We start from the raw sequence: 14767 nt of genomic DNA, 5'->3' as shown, positions 1-14767 counted from the left end.
TCATGACATAATTTCTGTTGTGATTTGACACTATAATGAATAAAGATGTATTGATTGATCAATTTTAGTCCTTGAGTTCATAGCTACATGCTTTATTTGTTAACTGCTATCAAAGAATATGACTCTCCTTTGTAGTATGCGTTAGAGAAGACGCCGCAAGAATTGTGGATTTCTACGCTGTGTCCGCTGATAATGTAGTGGGCCGGTCTGGACAGAAAATGCCCGGGCTGAATTTTTGTCCCAGTCCAGCCCTGCATTCATATCAGCATCACATAACCTCAAGCATACATTCATCCATTCACTCACATATATCCATAGTTTGACTCATAATACATTCATTTCCATATACACATAGCCTATGTTCGTATACATATACAGAAACATCGCAATCATTTCCTGCTGTTGAGAAGCTTGGTTACAGGCACAAAGGAATGTTTGTATCGATTGTGCCTGCACAGGGGAAGCCTATATCTCTTTCCAGAGTTCAGGAGAGTATATTCACTATTCAGCACATGAGAACTATCTGTTAAAATGGCATTTGCCTGTCTGATCGTCGCCTGCTCAAAGCCATCACTGTTGTTAATGGGACAATGGGCGCACGACACGGTTTGATCAGCTGACAGACGGTTGTCAGTCCCTCCGATGAAAACTTAAAATAAAACGTACCTCTAGGGAACACACATACTGTACTGTATATATAAGAGATCGATATAAAGCTATAGCTAGAACATTTCTCTCAGAGATGTTCATCTAAAAACTAAAAATACCAGGGTTTTCTGATGGTCCCTGAACACTCGCCTCAGAGGGATCATCGCTAGTTTTTTTGTTTGTTTGACACTTAATGTAATCTACCTCTCTGCATGTGAGCAACAGGCCAGTTTAGAGGAATACACAAATGTGATTCCTGTCAGAGCCATCCCATAGTGAAGGAGCAGTGATTTTATTTAATTTTAATCTCATGAATTTAAACATTTACACAGTAAGTAATTATCTGTAGCATTCTTAGTGCTTTTTACGTTTCAATGCCAGTTTGATGAAAGAATGATAATGTCACACTGTCCTGAGACGTGTTCATGGTGTTTTCTGTCGTAAACTGCCGCATTGTCTATATAATAGCCTGCGTGCTAAATCGATTTTATTTTTTCTTGATAGACATTTTGTGTAGAGGATGACCATCTTGTTCACATTCTGATTGTTTTGTGTCACCACACTACAGGAATAAACCACACCTGTGTCCCATGTTATCATGCACAAAACACAACACAGTATAGTCGGGGCCTGCAGACCGTCCAGGCTTCACTAATACTTACAGTACAAATCTTTATTATTTATTATCTGTGGAACTGTTAAATAAAAAACAGATACTGCCTCTTCCAGCAGGGGGCAGCGTTGGACAAGAACTATAGTGCAATTAGTGCATTCACTAATCTGGATGCTAAAAGGCATCATTGTATTCTGTCTTTATTCTGCATCATAGGGTTTGCTCTCTTGTGTAAAAAAGTTTAATTTTTACTTGATTTTTCATTTTTTCTGTGCTCTATAGTGAGTCATGTTGTCTTATTGTGTAATCATACACTGCTGAATTGTGTTGCTATTGCTATTTATTTGCTGATCCCAAGATGAGTCTCTCTGAAAAAACGTGGCTCTGTTACATTACATTACATTACATTACATCTGTGTTGAAGTTGAAGTGTTGAAGATGAAATTCATCTAATTCTTATTCTTAATCTGGTCATATCATCACCAAATAATTATGTGTTCTCTATTTGATTCGGTTTTGTCTCTATGTGGTTACTGTAGTTTGAAGGTCATTACCAGTCGGCATCAGTGACCTGAAGACTGATCACACTGCATCGTGAGACTGAAGACGAGGAAGAATAAACAGGTGTTTGAGGATGTGGGTCGTGACCACTTCCTGCTTCATACAGTTCATACGAGATAAGACAAAAAAAAACAAAAAAACACATGACACCAAATAATGTAATAGTAACAAAGGCAAGGCTTCAAAAAACTACATTGTGTTTTTTTATATTAAAATTTCAACACCATGCTCTGTGTTTGCTCTATATATTTAGCATGTGTCCATGTGCAATGTGTTTGTGAAAGAAAGAGGGAGGAAACATAAAACAACCAGATGTTAATTGGATTTATTTATTCATTAGGTGGAAAGTAGTTAACAAGAAGCAGTAACAGTTAAAACATGAGGGACATGAACAAGCAGCACGCAACAAAGCAACAGGTACTGCACAAAGGCAAACTGAGTCATCAAAATCCATTTTCTGAAAACATTGTGACATCTAGTGGCCGAATTCTGGTACTACAACGACTGTGTGGTGGGAACTGACCCACGGACAGAAAGTGAGCCTTCTCCTCCCACTCTTCCCTTGCCTAATGGTGTCAAAGACAACATCAAATGGGGAAAAAATGTGCAAAGGATGTCAAAGTATAAAGATTTAATAAAATTCACTTGGATAATTAAATTGATTTTCACTCAAATACAACTTCAACAGCACACGGGCATCTAAAAAAGTCAGTTCTCAAGGTTAAATGAAAATAAAATTAAGTGTGTAACACAGATTTACTAAGCCTGAGCAAAGACAACGGTCAAATGACCATCACTATCAGAAAATACAACAATATGAAAATTATATTTCGTAAGGAATAATATAAAGGTATTATTCTTCTTCTATCCCTTTGCTCCCTTTTTTCTTCTTCTTCCTCTTCTTCTTCTTCCAAGTAAGACCAAGGACACATCATTCTTCTATAAGACGACTGGCAGCTCTCATTTTAGCATAAGCTCGAACTGTGGAAAACCGGCGCAGGGAGAGTTCATTCAAGTTCAGAAACATTGATTTTATTATAGTTTTATTCATAATAAACAACATTACACACAAAGTGAGAGCTTCGTCCTGTCAGTGTGTTTGAGGTCCAACACAACCCCGACCTGTCAGTGGTCTAAACTGACGTCTGCATGAACATTTACCCTAGTTATTATTTTATTTCCTGGTGTTGTTATAGAAACAACCTCTGCTGCTGCTTCTGCTAGTGGTACTACCTCATTAACCACAGCAGTTTTCACCTTATTGTTGAACAAACAGATGCTCGCTGCAGAGTTTTAGTCTAAGAACCAACACCTAGAAACTTCTCCACACAAACAGATCAAAACATTCGACTGACATTTGGATTTTCAGAGATGTTCTTACCGCGAGCCAGCTTTCGGTGGATGTAAATGCTCACTATGGTTAGGATGCTGTAGAGAACCAACAGCAGGACGCCACCCACCAGAATCCAAATATCAAACTGGGTTGGCGTTTTCTGGGTTGGCACCGCAGAGGTCGGAGGAACAGTCGGCCCAGCTCTGACTGTGAGGAAGAAAACAACAATGTTTGATTCAAATGTTATACAAAAAAGTCCCATAGATCCAGAAACTGAGTCTTGAAACCAGCCGCCAGGTCTTCCTGTAACTTTGTGATGTCACAGCAAATAGAGCACTGGAATAAGAGAGTAACGACACGCATTGGTCCAATGGAAGCGCCTCCTGATGGCAGAATATGGAAAGTGCCCAAGAGCTGACAACTCTGCATTGTTGGTGAATGGGCAAGTGTGGTATTTTCAATAATTTAAGGACATTTATAGATCACTCACGTTAATAGCATAATGGTGGACACCTTACAGATAAACATTAACACATATTCTAGTAAAAAAAAAAAAACCCAAAAAAACAGTTTTCTACATGAATGTTTGAATCTATATTTTATAATAAACAAATAATAAGTGTAATTTGATATGACCAAGACACTAAAAACAAAAACACGACCGTTTTCATCAATTTTGAAGCAAGTGAGCAACACACATACATTGGAGTGAATGGAGAAAACCCATTCACTCCAATGTATGTGTGTTGCCCACTTGCTTCAAAATTGATGAAAACGGCTGGGCGCTTTTGCAATACCCATATCCTGCCACTCGGGACACAAAACCCTTACCACGGGAGTCAATGGAAGTGTCGTTACTCTCTTATTCCAGTGCTCTAACAACAAAGTAGTCACTAAGCCCCGCCCACCTTGACTTACAGGATTTGGATTCTCTGGGTGTTTTATTCTGAAATCGGCTCGATTTTTAATGGATCACTCAGAAAGTGTAATATTGAATACTTTATCTATCTTTACACGCGACCAAGAGAACAATAAAACCTAAACATCCAGAAAAACTGTTGTAGACTATTGCATGGTCACCTGTCACTGACAGCCAGGTCGGCTTGGACTTTCCTTTCGAGGGGTGTTCACACTGGTAGAAACCTTCGTCAGACTTGGACACTGACTTAAAGACGATCTTCCTCTGTTTGCCGATGAACACATCATTTTCATAGAAGCTAGCGGAGAAGTCTGATGTCGACTCAGGATGGGTTTTTTCCTTGTAGGAGCATCCAAGCGTCACCTCCTCTCCCTCCATCACAGGAAACTGAGGGCTGTCCAGGATCACACCGTCTGAAATACAGGAGCAGTCGTACTGATATGAGGGTTTGCTTTGTTAGCTTTAAAGGGGTAGTTCAACATTTTGGCAAATTGGCCCATCGCCATAATCCCTATAGTCATAGCAGTAGGTTCGTTACCTTTAATTGTTGGTGCAAGCTACTTTTAGAACGGCGGAGCAGAGCCGTGAGCTGCTCAGAGCTACGCTATGGAGGCTCATGGGATTTCTTGGTTTCCCTCGTCAAACTCATCAAATACACAATCCAACAACTCCACAACGCTCTGGTGGACAAGTTGTGACCTGCACATTCACCACGCTATGAGATAATAACACAACGTTACCAGACAGAGTTGTTTTGGAGGGAAATGCAGAGACTGCTTGATGAAAAACTGTCCCTGAAGGCAACGCGCATCAGCGGTTTTGCATGAATTTCCCTCTAAAACAACTCTGTCTGGTAACGTTGTGTTATTATCTCATAGCGTGGTGAATGTGCAGGTCACAACTTGTCCACCAGAGCGTTGTGGAGTTGTTTGATTGTGTATTTGATGAGTTTGATGAGGGAAACCAAGAAATCCCATAATGAGCCTCCGTAGCGTAGCTCTGAGCAGCAACCCGTTCTAAAAACAGCTTGCACCGACAATTAAAGGTAATGAACCTATTGCTATGACTATAGTGATGATTTAAGTGACTAAACAAAGTGTTACCGGCCACTGTGATGTTGACGGTGCTGCTGCGCTCTCCTCGCTCAGACTGACACCAGTACACTCCAGTGTCCGTGGCGTCGGCGGCCTCCACTGTGCAGGAGGAGTCGCGTGGGATCGCCCAGCCAAACTGGCAGGGCTGGGACTTCTGGAAGTCGGTGTTCCTCCTCACGGTCCAGCCGCTCACACAGTTCAAAAGGATTTCATCATACATGAAGAACTGAGATCTGTTGGGAGTCATGCTCAACGTGGCTGCACAACAGGGGAAGCTGATGCTCAGTGCGGCTGCATGAGAGGGGAAGGTCAGACAAAGAAATTAAAATCATAAATGGATTTCATTTCATTTGAAGCCGTAGATATTTCCTGTGTTAAATGTTGAAATTAAATGAGTCGTGTTGGTGCAGACACAGAGGCACCAGAGTCAACCACGCTGAGGTTTCTGTCTTCGGTTCATTGTGATTCTTATAATAGTCATTGGCACTTCCTGTATGGTTGACTTTCTCAGAAAGGCACGATTGCCATCATCATCGTCATTTACACGTTAATTCAGTCGATTTATCACAACAGAGCTGATGTTCCATGTCCATTGAATCCACAGTGAATGTTGAAGAACTTTTGGCTATTATGCTAAATCCAGATTTTTAAACTGGATTTGTTGGTAGCCTATGTCATTATACTTCCTTAATCTCACCTTTTGTCTCCTGTTTATAGCCTACCTGTTTTCATTGATTCTTATTTGTTCTCTTTGGTGTCCTGCATTTAACTGGTATATGTTCATCAATCTACTTAACAACATTGGAAATGAGAGCCCCCCCATCCCAATGATCTTCCAGTATGAATGAATTTGTCAATAAAGGACTCCAGATGCTGGACTCCTCTGTGTTGACTATGATGTCAAGAAAAGGTTTAGTCAAGTAAAAGTAAATAGTGTACTCACAGAGCAGTAGGCAGGCTGATGCGATCGCCATTCTGCATTGACCGCTTTTGAAGCTTCAACAGTTTTCTACCACAGCCTGAGACAGACAGGAAATCACATGATCAGACTAGACCTATATGTTTCTAAAAGCTGTCAATCTGAAAACCAGAGATTCTTTAAATGTCTTATTTTAGCCAACCAGCAGTCAAACCACAATGTGTGAGCGGTACTTTTTCTTGAAGACAACTGATTGATTATAAAAATAGTTGCGGATTATTATTCTGATGAGCAGTTAATTAGTTAATTGGCTAATTGCTGCAGCTCCACAGACAGAACTGTCTCTACAGAGAACATGTCTCACTGTGGGTTGATGAACTTGAACTGGCTGTTTCAAAATAATTTTGTCCTCAGTTGCTTGAGAAACTTTGACGTGAGAATCAAACTTCGTCACAAACATGAAAGCAGCAGTCGCAGCCACAAGAGAGGTGGTCTACCGTCAAACAGGAAACAAAGCAACAAAAGTAGTCCATTTAAAGACCCCGAGCAATGGAGAGACGTCTGCACTTTAACGCTCATCGGCACTGAAGACTGATCTGTCGACTGTGTCCAACTTATCATATGTAGCTTCAAAGTTTATCTCTCTGCGGTGAGAACAAGAATATTACCAGTTAGAAAACAAAGTAAAACCTAACTGCACTGTTTGCTATTTTGATTGTGATAAGGCCTTTGTTCTTGGCACGTGTAAAAGCCATTAGTAAAAGAAAACTTGCATTCAGATTGCATTCTCTTTGCATTCTCTTTGCATTCTCTTTCGCATTTTCTTTTTTTTTCTTCTTTTGCAATACATCAAAGTTTGCAGTCTTTGTTATTATTTGGACAATTTTGTACCAGTAGGGCCCGGATTAAAAAGCCCAACGGCCACATCTGGCCCGCGGGCCTTAGTTTGCCCATGCCTGAAAGGGTTAGCCTCGTAAACCCGCCTCTCCCGGAACTGCATTTCATTTCATTCTGAGGGAGAGTCTGGCCTCATCCCCGCTCTAAGCGTCTGGGGTGGGCGGGAGCTGGGCGGGAGTAGTAGCGTTGACAGACAACCCCATTCAGCCAATCAGCAAGTTGGTGTAGTGACGGGGCTTTGCACCAGTCGGTCCCTGATTGGCCAACGTGCTGTGTCAATCACAGCGGCGACGCTGATTGGCTCGGCCTTCTGAGGGTTTCAGTCCAAACGCTTAGAGCGGGGATGAGGCCAGACTCTCCCTCAGAATTAAATGAAATGCAGTTCTTGGTTTACGAGGCTATGAAAGGGCCACCATACAGTTTTGCTCTGTGTAGCCTAATCCTAGGCTATTCAGGGTTACTAAGAATCGTGTGATACACAGGATATTATGTGTTTTAAGTGTTAACTCAGTTGTTCATCACTGTTTATTCATGTGAAACGCGGACGCGTTCATTTGCATAAAGTTGAGCTCCGGTCAACTTTTGGACGCGCCGCAACTGCTCGAACGGCGTCACGCCTGGGATCCACTGGCGTTTGTTTCGTCCACCGCGACGCGGCTGCCAGTTCATTTTCTATGGGACACGTCGAACCGTTAATGACGTGCCTGCAAAGCATTCTGGGTACGCGGCGTGTCCGTTCGAGCAGTTGCGGCGCGTCCAAAAGTTGACCGGAGCTCAACTTTATGCAAATGAACGCCTCCGACGCAGGGTCACTGTCCAATGGGGAGCGAGATAGAGAACAGCTCGGGGGGGCGGGGGTCTGTTTGTCCACTGTCCGTTAACTCGTCGATCTGTGTTCCCGCCTACTGAAGCGTCCGTTTTTTTGGAGGCGTCGCGTCCGGCAAGAAATCGCATTGACCAGACCTTGAAGTTTGAATCAATAACATGTTCAGTGGTATTATGACATTAAATGTAACATTTGTTCCCTCAGAAAAATCTGTGGTGAAATGTCAAGGACTAGTTCAAGCAGCAGTCGGTGATGATGTCATTTTCCCGTGTTCCCTGGAACCTCCAATCACTAGAAGACCAACAAGAGTGGAGTGGATATTCAACAAAACCATAGTGCATATTTATAAAGGTGAAGGGCACAATCTGCAGGGTCAAAATGAGAACTACAAAAACAGAACATTTATGTCTGACACTGAACTAGTCAAAGGAAACGTTTCACTGAAGCTGACCAATGTGACAGAAAAGGATCAAGGAATCTACACTTGTGAGGTTGTTGTTGTGTCCAAGCAGTCTACAAATGACAGCATTGGTCTCTCTGTTGGTGAGTACATCTTAATCCATCAGACAGGAGAAACCTACCTTTTATAAAATAGTATAATTGTGATATGTTAAAAGTCATTAGGAACATAAACACACAATGACAATACACAAAATGTTACACATACTTTCAACAGATCCTCCAAAGAAGAACTCCAGCCAAACAGAAACTAATCCTTGTAAGTAATTATTTTCATCTTCATTTACTTTTACCTCTGTTCATTTTAACCAGTATTTCTCTTGTTGTCACTTTGATAATTGTGGATAGGAAAATTAGGATTACATTCAGAATTCATCTAATTATCTGTGAGTTTGAATTTTAGATACTGAGTGGGAGAGGTGGGTGTTGAAAAAGAAGTCTGTTTGGAGCCCAATGTAGAGAAAAAAGTATTTTTCATTTTCAGGGGCCATTGTTGGTGGCATCATTGTCTCCACTATCCTCAGCTGTGTCATCATTCACTTTGGAGTTTGCAACAGTAAGTCAGAACCTTCTTTTTCCTAATTTAAAGGCATATGTTTCTAAGTTTCTGTCCTACATGTAGCCCATAGAGATTGCCAAGACACGTGACCAACTGGGCGGCAACGTCATCAGAAACGCAAAGGATTGTGGGTATCTTTGGCCAATTTCCCCCGATCTACATAGCGCGCTAGACACGGGACGATTGATACACAGCGATTTCCTCGAAAACCACACAAGCTTGAACCGTCAGATTTTGTCACTATGTTCAGCACTCAACACCGACCAATCCTGGGAAAGCTTGTGAAATTACGTCATGCCATTCAAAAGTTATTAGCGCGAACCTGTTTTTGACTACGGAAAGTAAAATGTTGCTGTAGTTTTTTTGTGATCAAAAGTTGTATTGTGTGTTTCATGCAATAATAATATGACCTAACAACAGATGAATTCGTACATAAACAGGTCCTAATGTATGCAATGTCATAGTTTTGAAGTTTAGAGGCAAAACAGGTTTTATTGTCAGTAGTCGCTGCAGGGACGATTGATACAGCTGTTTCAAATGTCCCTCACGCCACCGTGCGTAGTGATTGTGGTCACATTGCGCGATCAATATCTGTATATAAATCACCAAATTAATACCCTAACTGTTTTGCAATGAACAACAACCGATTTTAATGAACAACATGTATTTTTAATAAACACCACATATTTTTAATGTTCGTGTTTATGACGTGAATCAACAGATATTCAGCAAAGTGAGGGGAAAATGCCGAGGGTAAAATGACAATATGTTCAACTGTGTATCCATAAACATGACTCAGGACAGGGAAATAAGTAAATGAAATGAAAATGCAGTTGTCCAACAACTCGTACAAAAGAAGAAAGGCGAGTTTAATCGAAATGCGGATCTTGACAATTACGCACGGGACAAAAATATTTATTTGACCTATTTATATTGTGAGAAATTATGTGACATTTTGGCAATAACTAGTACACTAGTATGTTGTCTGATATGCTGCATAAAAACGAGAGTAATGTCAGTAGTTTCTGTTTAAAACATGCTGTTTCAACCGTCCCTCCTCTGTGTCTCAAACGACCCGCATAGGTGGGGCGTTTGAGACAAATGTCAACTTACGTTCAAAGTTATAAAACAGCGCGATCATCCAACATATGTGTTAAATTACACTTGTAATTAAGAGAATACACATGTGAGTTGTTGATCACATGATAAAAATGTTTGTGTACATAACGTCATCTTTGAAAAAGACGTCTAAATGAAAAGTGTATCAATCGACCCGGCGCTCCCCTAAATAATAACAAAAGTACAATAAAAAAACAGAATTAACTGGCACAATGCAGCGGGCAAAGGGAAACAACAAAGAACCATACCGCCTAAAACTAAATCCAGCCGCAAAGAAACGATACGAGGACAAAATAAAGACAATCAAAGGGCTGGATCCCTATGAACATAAGGTGTGGTCCGCTGACATTAACCTGCTGCCCAACTTTCCATGCTGGTAAACAAAAAAACGAAAGTCCATTGCGGATCTTTTTGCCCTGTCTATCGTGCGAACGACTGTTGCAATTCACAACACAGCAGGTTGACGGCATCTTCAAACCAGAGCAGTAGATATTTGAAACTGGCGTTCTTGCCTCCACAAATTCAAAGTCTGGCGCGTTTGTTTGTGCCATAGATTCCCACAATGCTTTGCGTTCCCCGCCGGGAATACGTCATGATGACGACACGCTGGCAATCTCTATATGTAGGCCACCTGAGCTCACCTAAAATCAGCTACTTCACAGTCTTCACAGGAACTTCCAGGTTAATTGGATGGATTGGTAGGCTGTTCAATTCCAGAGAACAGGGGGCGTATGAGATGCCCCCCCTCCCTTTTCCAGAAGGAGGTGAACAGCATGGTGCAGATGCTAATGGCTAATGGTGAGTAATGATAACCTATAATTAGTATTATAGATTTTGGAACCAGGTAAGAGAACTGTCACTTCTGTTTATGTCAGTGTAAAGACTGTATCCCTCTGCCACTCAAACTAATTACAGGTTACAGCCTGACAACAGTGTCTCCTCCTCTGTTTGATGACCCCTCCTCCTCCTCGGCAGGTGTTTCACTCTGCTCTTGGCTACTCGTTGCCAACGGTGCATGGCCTCCAGCAGGCACACAAGGCCTGCCTGCCTGACTGGCTGCTCACTCTCTCAACCAGGCCTGCATCTGCCAGCGCAGCCAGTGCCTTTTGTTTGTTTTGCTGATTATTATCTAACATCCACAACATGTTCACACACGCATACTTTGAAGACACTACTGCTTCTTTTTTATGCATTTCACATGTTTGGGAGTATTTTTGGTTAATTTCAGTTAAATAAATAATTATGTTGAAGACTATAGCTGTGTGTTGCCTCCCTTTCTAGTTGTCTGCCTTCATCCAGGCAGCAACAAGTGGAGGCTTGTCTGGGATATTTCCCTTTGTGTTCTAGGGAGACATAGTGCTGGGAAACCGTGCAAAGTATAAAAGAGGATTTCACAACGGTTATGGTCTTTGCTTATCTGATTCTGTGGATGGCCGCCACGAGCGGTTGGTTTTCTCAGCTGCTGGTTGGTGAAAGCTGTGCCAACATTTGGAAACCATAGCTGTGTCCCATTGGCCCTTTTTTGTTTTAGTTGGGTAGAGGTGTGTTGGTCTTCAGGGGTCAGATCAGGGGAAATTATCTGATCATTTTGATCTGTAGTTTTCCAAAAGAGCAGATGCAGAGGAGGAGAAACAGCGAGGGGTCGTCACATCTGACTGAGTCACAACAATTTCCTGAATGAAAATGTGCAATTGTTTTAATTGAGGTGATGAGAGTACATTATATTCTTTTTTTATGTTATGTTATGTTGGTTTTAGGATAATCATCTTTAGAGTTATGTGTTTCTAACACAGGGTGTCAGTGTAGGATTTCTGCACAGTGTTAGACTGAGGTGGTGGAGGTGATGTAAGATAGGATAAGATATAGCCTACTTTATTGTCCCAAAGGGAAATTCATTGTGGGCAGAAGTGCAGGAAGACTGTATGTGTCCTCATGTGGCCCTGAATCTGAATCCAACCTGCTCAAAGAGCAGAAAACATCCAGGAGCTACTTCGCGTGGGCCTGACAGATTTACTGTTGTTTTGTTTTTTTGCTCACAGATTTAAGAAAAGGCCGCACAGAGCAGAAGATCAGTCGTCCACTGACTAATCTCCAGCTTCATGCCCCAGGACCCGTGAAGTGCTCTCCCAACTCTTTGCTTCTCAACAGTATCTGCTGCTCTCCAACCTCAATGAGGCATTTGTGAGGTGGATACCTGCACTGGACTGAACTTTGGTAGCAACACAAGAACCTACCAAAGGACCCAAGAAGCACCAGCAGGTCCTCCGTCTGGGTTTACCAGCAGTGGAGTCAAGAAGCAGAGTAAACATCAACCAGCACAGAGCCTAATCAAAAGTAGTGTAGCATCCCCGGCTAAATGATGGTCGGACTCTCAAACTGATGGTTCACAATGTTTTATTCCTTGGACCGTATTCAATGTAAACACACCGTAAGAGCTATGAAAAGAAGAAAACAAAATACAGTTACCTTTACTCTTACGTGAAATTACCTTTAACTGCCTTTATCACAATCAATCATGTAAGTTGACTCTCTTTTTATCTAATAAACTTATTGTAGACTCACAGGTTTTACTCCATGAATTTAAATATATATTTTAACTGCTACGATTGATGTTACAGTCATGAGGGAAAATTCACATTTTAACTGAAAGACAACCTCCCATAGAGTGCAATATAAAACAGTATTTAACATGAAATTAGCATTTTTAACCGTTCGTTTTTAACCCAATAAACAGTTTTTAACCTTAGCAGACCTTATATAAAACAGACAAAATACGTTCTGTTGCATTAATAAAACAACCAACAAGTTAGCTTATCTTCATCTCACTTCAATACAGACCGACACGGCCGATGCTAATAGTAGCTACCGCTAACCACAATACGTTTTGTGCATGAAAATATCCACGGCAACCAAACTCGAGCCGGACATAAATATAGCATGAAATGGTAACAAAACAAACCTTGTGCCCCTTATTAGCCAGGTGCTAGGGCGTTTCATGTGGGTTAGACACACTTTGCTTGCTTTTAGCATTGAAGACACTCTTTTAGCCTTGCAGACACACTTTTCCTTCTGCCGGTAAACTCCGAAGCACCGGATGTGTACGAGGTCTCAGCGAGACGCTTTCAAAATAAAAGCACTGAATATCCGTCTGCTTAATGTATAAAAAATAAAAGCCTGGCCTTAAAGAATGTCAATAAGTAAACATAAAAACACATTTATAAAAATACTATGCTCATATTAAAGGTAATTTACAAGTAGCTTTTCATTAGACATCTCCCCTCTTCTCCCCATGGACCTGGTGTTAGAACGGTGTCTAGTCTACCTTACCTGTCACAACGCAACTGAGTTCAGCATAGGACTCTCCAACATTTCAAAAGGAGACTCCTTCGTGCACCTGCCCCACATTTTATGTAGTCGCTCCTGGAAGCCATCTTTGATTCAGCAATCTTGTTTACAGCTGCTTTGTTGACATGAGGTGACATGAGGTGAATTACATGTAAATTAAATCCTATTAATTCAAGAAAAAATGTGTTAATATTTCTACTGGTTTTGATGTGTGTGATACGTGTCTGTAACATGTCTGTCAAATTTCAGTGGCAACACATGATGTGAATCTTTTTTAACTAATATAAAAATGAACTGATCAGTTCTTTAAGAAGCATTTTGTTAAAAAGGTAAAACCAACTGAAGGACGCAATGTTGTGATTTCTCTTAGGAGACAGACACCTGCCTGTGTTGTTACACCATTGATTTTAAAGATCAATGATTGCAGGGAAACAGAAGAGTTCAAAGTTTTGCCTTTTTTAAAACGACTTTACGAAAAATTTACACTGAAGTAAACATTGATTCCACATGGACAAACTCATCAAGCCTATCTGCAGGTAAAGAGCACCCTCCAGTGGCCGTTGTCATTACGTCTTTTTTTTCCTTCAAGTTTCGGTGCATACAATGAAAACATTATCTCTAGCTCCCTAATATCACATGAACACAAATTAAAGCAGAAGTAAGCGATCCGGTGGTTTTGGCTAACTTCTTGTCAGCAGATGGAGTTAGCAGTCCCCGCCCTCGTCCCTATGTCACCACATTCACGCACATCCCTTGGCTGCACACACAGAGAGGACCGCCCCTTTATGCCGTTCTCTCTCCTCATTGGATAAAGGTTGTAGGATACAAGGAAAGTTTTCTCCTCGGCTTACAGCAGAGCAGAGTGACTGACAGACCCGTGTTTCAGACCAAACACTCTATAGAAGTGATTGCTGTCGGAAGATACAACTATTTAAGACTTATATTAACACAAATATTCCACTTACTTCTGCTTTAACACAAGTCATAAATAAACACAAGTCAAAAATTTACATTTAGCCTAGAATTTAAGGTTCACTTATTAATACTGAGTGTTCGCTCAGCTTTAGTCTTTAGCTTGGTTCATCACTTTCATTGTCCCTGCAAATACTGTTGCTCATGCCCATGTAGTTTGAAATTTGTAGTTAATTTGTGTCTTTGTAGGCTATGTGTTTAAGGTGTTGTGTGTGTGGAACCCTTTAGGCAGGGGTGGGCAAACTGTTTGTTGAATTGTTTGGCCCAGAGGCCACAATGAGTTTTAAAGTTTGATGGACGGGCCAGTATCAGCTGGATGGAAAGTGTTTGTGTGAACTAATAGAAATGGCATGTAAAAGCCATTAGGCCTATACATAAAAGTAAAAACTTTTTGGGCCAGTGCATCAAAGTTTGCAGTCTTTGTTATTATTTGGACGATTTTGTACCAGTATTTAACGGGCCAGATTAAAAAGCCACTGGGCCACATCTGGCCCACGGGCATT

At 41.2% G+C, this 14767-nt stretch overlaps 2 protein-coding genes across 2 annotated transcripts in view; both read right to left on the bottom strand.

Moving 5' to 3' along the window:
- cnpy3 (canopy FGF signaling regulator 3) overlaps positions 1-1234 on the bottom strand; it is a 480052-nt gene extending 478818 nt beyond the window's left edge. The window contains exon 1 of the mRNA XM_083993368.1: positions 1225-1234. The gene's annotated coding sequence lies outside the window, so the exon portion shown is untranslated. The remainder of the gene's footprint in view (positions 1-1224) is intronic.
- Positions 1235-1811: 577 nt separating this feature from the next.
- LOC311001573 (low affinity immunoglobulin gamma Fc region receptor III-A-like) lies at positions 1812-6173 on the bottom strand (the record flags this gene model as incomplete). The annotated part of the gene is made up of 5 exons (XM_083992657.1): positions 6112-6173; positions 5178-5459; positions 4236-4487; positions 3204-3362; positions 1812-1861 (listed from the first exon to the last, which is right to left on the bottom strand). The coding sequence occupies exons 1-5, from the start codon at positions 6140-6142 to the stop codon at positions 1812-1814; spliced, it is 774 nt and encodes a 257-aa protein (XP_083848783.1). The 5' UTR covers positions 6143-6173.
- Positions 6174-14767: the final 8594 nt, after the last annotated feature.

The sequence above is a fragment of the Trachurus trachurus genome, assembly GCF_905171665.1.
Source record: "Trachurus trachurus genome assembly, chromosome: 18".
Taxonomy (NCBI): Eukaryota; Metazoa; Chordata; class Actinopteri; order Carangiformes; family Carangidae; genus Trachurus; species Trachurus trachurus.
This window is presented reverse-complemented; position numbering and strand designations above follow the sequence as displayed.